The 9,831-nt window shown below is 33.1% G+C and overlaps 2 protein-coding genes and 1 pseudogene across 2 annotated transcripts; all 3 read right to left on the reverse strand.

Moving 5' to 3' along the window:
- Positions 1 to 1,912: 1,912 nt before the first annotated feature.
- On the reverse strand, positions 1,913 to 3,928 carry LOC103835732 (F-box protein At1g20360-like). Its single transcript, XM_009111923.3, is given in 2 exon segments — positions 1,913 to 2,207; positions 2,209 to 3,928. Coding segments are annotated over 2 exon segments (942 nt in total). The 5' UTR covers positions 3,103 to 3,928; the 3' UTR covers positions 1,913 to 2,159.
- A 216-nt stretch (positions 3,929 to 4,144) lies between these two features.
- Positions 4,145 to 7,460, reverse strand: LOC117127535 (annotated as a pseudogene).
- Positions 7,461 to 7,696: 236 nt separating this feature from the next.
- On the reverse strand, positions 7,697 to 9,636 carry LOC103835733 (proteasome subunit beta type-3-A). The gene is made up of 7 exons (XM_009111924.3): positions 9,435 to 9,636; positions 9,173 to 9,354; positions 8,991 to 9,098; positions 8,794 to 8,883; positions 8,381 to 8,465; positions 8,015 to 8,109; positions 7,697 to 7,926 (listed from the first exon to the last, which is right to left on the reverse strand). The coding sequence occupies exons 1-7, from the start codon at positions 9,438 to 9,440 to the stop codon at positions 7,878 to 7,880; spliced, it is 615 nt and encodes a 204-aa protein (XP_009110172.1). The 5' UTR covers positions 9,441 to 9,636; the 3' UTR covers positions 7,697 to 7,877.
- Positions 9,637 to 9,831: the final 195 nt, after the last annotated feature.

Here is a 9,831-nt window from a genome sequence, read left to right on the forward strand (position 1 = left end):
TCTAATATTTAACTATCTAATAAATTTAGAAGATATCCAATCATTCATTTATTTAAAAAATCAAAATCAAAAAATCAATTTTACAATCCATAAAAAACTATAAAATAGATTAAATGATAAGATTAATTTATTGGTTTATTAAAAATTAAACTAATCAAAATCATTTAAAATTTTCAGAATAATAAAACTAACTCAGTTATATTTAACTAATTATCATCTTATAATTTAATTAGTACAATAATATATGTATTTAATTTTTAAATATTTATAAAAATTAAAAACAAATACCCGTGCGGAGGCACGGGTCAAGATCTAGTATTCTATATATTGAAAGTCAACCATTTAATCCGTTAGTGAGTTATGAGTTAAAGCCTTTTAATTTTTTTTTAAGTTCAAATTTTTTGGCGCTTTTTCCTGATTTTAATTACTACGTATGATATAAAACATAAAAATGAAAAAACATTACAAATGAGAATATTTTAAAAGCAGTTTTTAAACCTTTGTAGTACGCTAAAAAAACCTTTAAAATCACCATATTCAAATTGAAAATGCATAGTTTCCTTTCATTTATCTGTATCTGTAGAAGAAAAATACAGTATTATACTATAAATATATATATTTGAATGAATGTTTAAAGAAATAATTTGTAAATTAGTAAAACCCAAGCTTAAATAAACTTTTATCATTTGTTATTCTTTATATTAAATAAATAAATATTTTGAGTCATAAAATTACATACATAATTATGATAGATATTTGATGGCCAATTATGATCTATTTTTTTTTATAAATTGATAAAGATTCTTCTATGTTACAATGTTGTTTTCAATATAATACTAATTTCACATTTACATAAAAAAGGTGTAATGATTAATTATTAAATAAATATGTTGGATAAATTATTGAGATATAAATAAAATACAATATAAAATATATATATGATTAATAGATAATCAAATTAAATATAATTATAGTATTTTAAAATATATACTCCGCGCGTAGCGCGGAAAAAGGATCTAGTTTCTTTAACTTCTTCTCAATTACCATTCAAGACTTGAAGTTGTGAATTAAACTTTAATAGTTGTTAATGTGTGTCAAATCCAAAAAATAATATTACCGTCCTACTTTAAGAAATATGTTACATGCACAAAAATCTATCACACAACTTTAACAAAAAAGAACAAAACACGACATAACCATAATACAAACCGGAACATAAACAAATAAAATGTATAAAAGCTATGTATAAATAGAGAATAAAGTAGTATATCCCACGCGGAGTTCCCTAGTATTGTATAGTGAGGAGAAGATGTGTCGTTGGGATTGTTACATAACTTTCTGCAAGAAAATTTCTTTTATTTTCGAAACTAAAGTAAATTTCAAAAATTATTATGTTTAATTAGTAATATTTTAATTTAATTATGCTTATTAAAGATAAACTTGAGTAACAATCTAATTCAAAAGAGAATATGCCGGGTATTTAATAAAGTATACATGAGTGATTGATTTTTGATTAACTAAAAGATGTAATTCATAAATATGACAATGTCATGGCATTGTAATTATCAAAGAAAATCGTATAGATTTTGTAATAAAAAGTGGAAAGTGACCTATGGTGTAAATGACTAATTTGGCCTTTTATCGAAATTATATTTTAGGTCCCAAGTGTTTGATTATAGAGAGGGCTCAATCGTGACTCTATCTTCACTAGTTATTGTTGTTGCTCTTTTTACATTATCATCCATTAGTTGAAAAACATAAAGAGATTTTGATTTGGATTTTTTTTATAAAACGGTCTTATAGAACTGATAATAATTATCGACTCCAAATACTCAAACCATGAGGACGATATGTGAAACAAACACCAATCATCAGGAATATTCAGGATATATTTTATTTATCATATGCTAACGCCAACATTAGAAATAATTTATCTATTCGCTTGGTTGTGTCAATGAGTCTCATAATTCGAGCTAGATGTTCGTTCGTAGAATCTTCAACCAACTCTGTATGCTCGAAAAAAGAAAAGAAGGGTGTAAACCTAAAGACGTCTAGGTTGTACTTGGCCTGACATGCGGTTGGCCACCACGCTCCCCAACGGTTATCTTCCATGTTGTACACATGAGCCACACCAGTTGAACCATCCTTTTCTTTATCTCTCACCACCATGTGCTTGCCATCGTATGCAACCACGTTCCAGTATTCAAACTCACTTTCCGTCATAAGTACATTCTCGATCTGCCTAGCAAGGGCCCACTTGGAGGTATGATCTCCTGTTAGTGTGTAAACTGATATTGTGTTTTTGGTCCCAGATATTAAGGTTAGACGATTGATCTTATCGTCGAGTGTGAAAAGCAGTTTCATCTCTGGTTCTGGATGGAATACAGAGGGAATAAAGCGTGCTTGCTCTGTCTCAATATTGAAAGCTATGATGCTACCGTCGTTTCTCAACCAGTGTAGAGTGCCCTCTAAGTAAACAGGTTTCATTCGCTTTGTGAGCTCACTTTTTGAGTTGGTGGTGGTGATGATTGTTTCAGAAAATCTCCACGAATTTCCGTCGCTTATCTCAAATGCGTACGTCGTATGAGTCTCAAGTATGCAGATGATCTTGAATCTCTTGGTGGTGGTTGCTCGACTTTGATCTAGCGCAAAACCAACGCACATAGCTCTCTCTTCTGTATTATTAGCCTTGTTGTTGGGACCATTGAATATTGTAGCAAGAAGCATTGAACCAGAGTGATCCAAGAGTCGAAACCTCTTTGTAAGGGGATTCACGACGTAGAGGCCATTCGTGTATAGTAGAAGATGGCCGGAGCAGGAGCCGAGGATATAACAGTGTATTCCTTGGAGAGAAGCAAATGTTTTTACGTTTGACATAGATTCGCACTGAGAGCCAAAAGGCTGGTAGAAGACGAAAGGGGCACCTTTGCTAAAAGTGTATAAAAAACTGAGTCGGACACGAGATGAATATCCGATTTCAAAACTCGGATCATCGGATATATGTGATCTGATGGATTTATTTGTGCATTGCATCATCACCAGAGATTTGAGATCTAATCTGAAGAGAATATTGTCTAGGAGATGCACAGGCAAAGAATTCATTATCAGAAGTGAGAACTGTACGTCCTATTTTGATTTATGTTTTGGGTTTATTTCAAAAGTTTGTTTGTGATGATGTTTAATAAACAACTTTATAGATGACAAAAAGTGAGATGATAGTCTCACCTTTTATAAAGAAGTTTTACTTTGCCAATTCCAAAGAAGCAAAACAAAATCATTAAAATTGGAATAGAATTTTTTAAATAGAATAATTTGATGTCAGCATCATTAAATTTTAAAAGATTTTATAGTTTTCTAATAGTGTAAGAGAATTTTTAACTATTTTTTTTTTTAAATTCAAAAATATAATATCCATTAATAATGAATATTTCCTACTTATTTCAGTGATTGTATTTTTTTACTTGTGAGGTTGTGAAAAAGTAGTTTTCCTATTGACTTAAAAGTAACAACAGGTTCAAACAAATGTAGCAATCAATTTCAGTAAAGAAGGCAAGATTAACTCACCATAATATAAGTGACTTAACTAAAGTAGAGAATATATTTAATTTTGATGGATATTGAAATCCAACATTTTTATTTAATTGCCTAAGATTTCATCATGACTATTTTAATGATCTTTATGTAGATTACAAATTAATTTATTGGTCATTAGAACAAAGTATCTATATATATCTAATCTGATTATGATATATATATATATATATCTACTAATTTCAGTAATTAGACATATATATCTACTAATTAATAGATGAGTGAACCATGCAGCTAATTTTAGGAAGTCGAAGAAAAAAAAAACACTGTATTGCTTTCATATTGAGGCGAGTGAACCATGCAGCTAATTCCCTTTCTTCCCATGTACGGTCATTATGGAAGCAACAAGATGCTATTGTAAACAATCTCTCTCAAACCTATGAGCCTCAATTAGTAAAATCTTATCCCAAATCACCTAATATAACAAGAGAGACCACCTAAGAAATAAGTTTGAGTCTTCATTGTCATTGTGTTATTATTTGAAGTCATTGGTTCTCATCTTGTATTTCATGGAGGCTCGAGGCAACACTTTGTTTGTATAAGTCACTGACTCCAATTTATACACCTTGATGTATGCAGCAATCTTACCGATGTTTATCAAATCGTATTAGCTAAATTAGACCTTAGATTTTATCTGTCACTATCACACTTTAGTATTCTCCTAGATCGGATGTTGGAATACTTTAAATATTTGCGCGTTTCTAAAAATATGTTTGGTACAAAGCACTCACGAACTACCTGGTTGCCACTTTGTTTTCTTTTCTATCTTTAATTTTATCCCTCGAACTGTATTGGCTGTTTTAAGCCTGGTTGAAAACCACTTGATTAAAACAAACTTGTGAAAAATTATTAAACGAATTAGTATTGATTCTCTTTGGTTTATAGTCCATTTTCTTTTCTATCTTTTAATTTTGATTCCTCAAATTGTATAGCTAAATTAGGTGTTATGAAACTATATCTGTTTTTAACCTGATTAAAAAACATGAAAAGATTATTAAACGAACTAGTATTGACCCTCTTTGGTCGATACATCATTTTCTGGTCTGTTACGACTAAAATATACAAACAGTTTTATATGAATCCAATCCAATAAACATGTGGGATAACATTTTCCTGTGTTTAGTTGATAACATTATCACTAGTTATTTAACATGATTACCAAAGAAAAAAACCATTATCACTAGTTATTGTTGTTGCTCTTTTCAGTTTTCACATCATTATCATCATCTATTAGTTGAACACAAAGAGATTTGGCTTTGAATTTAAAATAAAAAACGGTCTTATGTAGAATTGATATATTAATTATCGACTCCAACCACTCAAACCATGAGGATGATATGTGAAACAAACACCAATCATCAGGATATATTTTATTTATCATATGCTAATGCCGAAACTAAAAAAAAAATATTTATTTGCTTGGTAGGGTTAATGAGTCTCATAATTCGAGCTAGATTCCTAGAATCTTCAACCACCTCCGTATGCTCGAAAAAGGAAAAGAAGGGTGTAAACCTAAATAAGTCTAGGTTGTACTTGGCCTGACATAAGGTTTCCCACCACGCTCCCCAACTGTTATCTTCCATGTTGTACACACGAGCCACACCAGTTGAAGTATCTTTTTTTTTATCTTTCACCACCATATGCTTGCCATCGTATGCAACCACGTTCCAGTATTCAAACTCTCTTTCCGTCATAAGTACATTCTCGATCTGCCTAGCAAGGGCCCACTTGGAGGTATGATCTCCGGTTAGTGTGTAAACCAGTGGCGGACCTACAGAGGAAGATGGGGTTGCACCTGACACCCCTTAAATCTCAATAAATATAAGTTTGGTTGATAAAATATTAAGGAATCGGTAGTTCTGCTAGTAAAATGCTCCCACTGACCCCCCTAAACCAAGGTTCGAAACTCATTGATGACACTTTTTATTTATATTTTTCATTTTAAATATAAATTTGACCCAGGTAAAATTAATCCCTGGGTCCGCCACCGGTGTAAACTGATATTGTTTCTTTTGTCCCGGATATTAAGGTCATTCGATTGATCTTAACGTCGAGCGTGAAAAGCAGTTTCATCTCTGGTTCCGGATGGAATACGGAGGGAATAAAGCGTGCTTTCTCTGTGTCAATATTGAAAGCTATGATGCTACCGTCGTTTCTCAACCAGTGTAGCGTGCCCTCCAAGTAAACAGGTTTCATTCGCTTCGTGAGCTCACTTTTTGAGCTGGTGGTGGTGATAATCGTTTCGGAAAATCTCCACGAGTTTCCGTCGCTTATCTCAAATGCGTACGTCGTATGAATCTCAAGTATGCAGACGATCTTGAATCCCTTGGTGGCGGCGGCTCGACTATGATCTAACGCAAAACCAACGCACATAGATCTCTCTTCTGCATTATAACTCACCTCGTTGTTGGGACCATTGAATATTGTAGCAAGAAGCATTGAACCAGAGTGATCCAAGAGTCGAAACCTCTTTGTGAGGGGATTCACGACGTAGAGGCCACTCGTGTATAGTAGGAGATGGCCGGAGCAGGACCCGAGAATATAACAGTCTCTCGTCCTGGTCCCAGAGAAGCAAGCGTCGTTTTTACGTATGACTTAAATCGGCATTGAGAGCCAAAAGGCTGGTAGAAGACGAAAGGGCCGCCTTTGCTAAAAGTGTAAAAATAGCTGAGCCGGGCACGAGATGAATATCCGATTTCAAAACTCGGATCATCGGATATATGTGATTTGATGGATCTACTTGTGCATTGCATCATCACCAGAGATTTGAGATCTAATCTGAAGAGAATCTGGTCTAGGAGATGCATAGGCAAGGAATTCATTATCAAAAGTGAGAATTTTTTTTTTTTTTTGAACAATCAAAAGTGAGAACTGTACGTCTTATTTTGATTTATGTTTTGGGTTTATTTCAAAAGTTTGTTTGTGATGATGTTTATTTAATAAACAACAACTTTATAGATGACAAAAGGTGAGAGGATAGTCTCACCTTTTTATAAATAAGTTTTACTTTGCCAATTCCGGAGAAGCAAAACAAAATCATTAAAATTGGAATATAATTTTTTAAATAAAATATTTGATATTAAATTTTAAAAGATTATATGTTTATAGTTTTCTTATACTGTAAGACAATTTTTAGTTATTAAAAAAAATTCAAATATATAATATCCATTAATAATGAATATTTTACTTATTTCAGTGATTGTATTTTTTACTTGTGAGGTTGTGAAAAAGTTGTTTTCCTATTGACTTAAAAGTAACAACAAGTTCAAGCAAATGTAGCAATCAATTTCAATAAAGAAGGCAAGATAATCTCACAATAATATAAGTGACTTAACTAAAGTAAGAATATATTCAATTTTGATGGATATTGAAATCCAACATTTTTATTTAATTGCCTAATATTTCATCATGACTATTTAAATGATCTTTATGTAGATTAAAAATTAATTTATTGGTTATTAACTAGCATAAAATATCAATGTATATAAATTCTGATAATGATATATATATATATATATCTACTAATATATATCTACTAATTTCAGTAATTAGACATATATATCTACTAATTAATAGATGATGATGTGAAAAGAGCAACAACATTAACTAGCGTAGATAAGCCTACAATTAAGCCGTTTCTATAATCAAACACTGGGGACCTAAAATATTACTTCAATAAAAAGGCCAATTTAGTAAGTCGAAAAAAAATAAAATAACACTGTATTGCTTTCATATTGAGGCGAGTGACCATGCAGCTAATTCCCTTTCTTCCCATGTATGGTCATTATGGAAGCAACAAGGTGCTATTGTAAACAATCTTCTCTCAAACCTATGAGCCTCAATGAGTAAAATCTTATCCCAAATCACCTAATATAACAAGAGAGACCACCTAAGAAATAAGTTTGAGTCTTCATTCGTCATTGTGTTATTATTTGAAGTCATTGGTTCTCATCTTGTATTTCATGGAGGCTCGAGGCAACACTTTGTTTTTATAATTGCACACTGACTCCAATTTATACACCTTGATGAATGCAGTAATCTTACCGATGTTTGAGGGTGTGTAGGATGTAGCAAGTGACATCCCACGGTGATGGACTAACCGAACTGTTCCAGCTAAAGGTATTTTATAACTCTCAGAATCAATTTGAAGTTGTTGATAGTTTTGGAAATTAAACTTCATCCAGAACTCCAAATTTCAGAGAAGGAATATGATTAAACGATGGTTAAAATCTAATTAAAATCAGATTACAGCAACAACAAAAAACAACAACTTGGATAGAAGCAGATTAATCCATCCTTCCCTTTAGGATCCTCTCTTTAATCTCCGTTGGTGTTCTGCAACATATCACCGTGAAAGTATGTTTAAGAACTAATTCAGAATAACAAAACGTGGGAAAAAACAAAGAAGAGATTGGAAACTTACACAACGTAGACATGCCCTCCCCAACCACTCAGACAATCTCGGTCAACTGACGACAGAAGTGCTTGTGAAATCGTCTCAAACAGTTCCTCGGCTTCCTGAAAATTTCCAATTCGTTAAGCAATAGTCTTGATACATTACCAAAAAGAACAAATGAAGATATCCAACAGAAAAAAAAGTAAAGGCTATTGTGATTAAGTAAACCCTGTTTTTTCACACAAATTCAAGATTCTACTTTTATGTATACCAAGTCTGAAACTTAAACCTAACCAGACATAACCGTGGTAATTTAATTTAAGAATTTGCATTTAAGGGATTCAGTAATAATAATTTAAAAAAAACAGATGATAAAGTTGCTAGTAGATAAACCATGTCTGGCTTGTACATTGCTTCGCAGGCCCCATAGAGTGATTCTGAAGCAGTTCCAGATACAACGAAATCTTTAGCCAACTCCCTGCATTTTTTTTCACAAAATAGAACCACAAGTATTAATTACAACATGTAGGCCATTATTATATCAAGTAACAAACAAAATGCAAGAGTAAGGGAGAAGAACTCAAAAACAGCAAACACAAGTGCCACCTAAACTAATTATGAACATTGCCGACTTATATGAGAATGCATTAGACACAATGCCAAACAAATGTACAAAACAAACCATAAGGAAAATAAATACCCTTCAGGAACAATCTATTTGTTGTATAATACAAGTAACAATAGACTAACCAAGCTAAATTGACAATGAAACAGAGATGCAAGAAAGGAAAAGGAGATGAGCTTACTTGGCACCAATAGAGTCCATGGTGCAGATGAAGGGCTTGTCATCTTCTCCCAATCCAGCAATCACTGGTTGGCATAAGTAAGGACCAAATCTGAAATTTAAAAAAAATAAAAACCTTATCTTTCAAAGTCATCATACAAAGACAAACTAAAGAAATAAATGAACTTGACAAAGTAAGAAGACAAGACACGCACGGACCTCTTCTCGTAAAGAATGGCGGAGACAAGACTAGCGAAAGTTTCAGGCTTCATGTCTCTCTCTTCCCGAAGCTGGTACAGCTTATGACGGAACACAAGGCGCTGGTACCTTCACTCCCAAAAGACACAATCTTTAGAACTCACAAAAGATAAGAAGAAGCAAAACTGGAAGATAAGGTTTACAGTGTTTGGACATCGGTGGCGAGACCAGAGAGGGCGATGAAGACACGATCGTGGATCTTTGAGATTCTCTGGAAATCGGTGGCGATTGTCTGAAGCTGCACACCGAGCCTCCGATCACTGGCGATGGCGAAGCAGTTCTTCCCCACCATTGCCACGACGGCGCTTCCATTGTACTCGAAGATCTGCCATTAACCCAATCAATCACTGATGCCAAAGAGTAAGGCTTTTTTTTTTTTGAAATTCAAATGAGTGATCAACTTACCGACATCGGAAGATTAGTTGTTGCAGAGCAAAGTTTGGAACTTTTTTAGTCGGAGAAGAGAAATCTGAGACGGAGTAGAGAGAGAGAGTTATAACTAAAGTCGACGGTGGCTTGGAAGAAACTCCAGCCGAGTTTTCTCTTCCGCCAGTAATAGGTTGGGCCTGTTACAAGCCCATGGGCTTGAATTGTAATAGAGTTGTTTTGATGGAGGAGTGCCCGGTTCAACCGATTTTAACTTAATTGTAATCATACCAACAAATATAAAAACCGAGCTATAGAATTAACTCGGTTTCTCTTTATCTATTCATTTTGATGATAAGTTGTAATCAAGGTCGTAATGTTATATAGTATGTCAGATTACATAATGTTGCTTTATTAAACTGAAAGGAACTGAATT

The sequence above is a fragment of the Brassica rapa genome, chromosome A08 (genome assembly GCF_000309985.2).
Source record: "Brassica rapa cultivar Chiifu-401-42 chromosome A08, CAAS_Brap_v3.01, whole genome shotgun sequence".
Taxonomy (NCBI): domain Eukaryota; kingdom Viridiplantae; phylum Streptophyta; class Magnoliopsida; order Brassicales; family Brassicaceae; genus Brassica; species Brassica rapa.

Bases quoted from the DNA above. Each gene is read 5' to 3' on its own strand.
- LOC103835733 (XM_009111924.3), bottom strand. The intron at 9,099-9,172 runs GTAAACCTTATC...TTGGGAGTGAAG, and splicing joins GCCACCGATGTCCAAACACT to GTACCAGCGCCTTGTGTTCC. The intron at 7,927-8,014 runs GTAAGTTTCCAA...GATATGTTGCAG, and splicing joins GGAGGGCATGTCTACGTTGT to AACACCAACGGAGATTAAAG.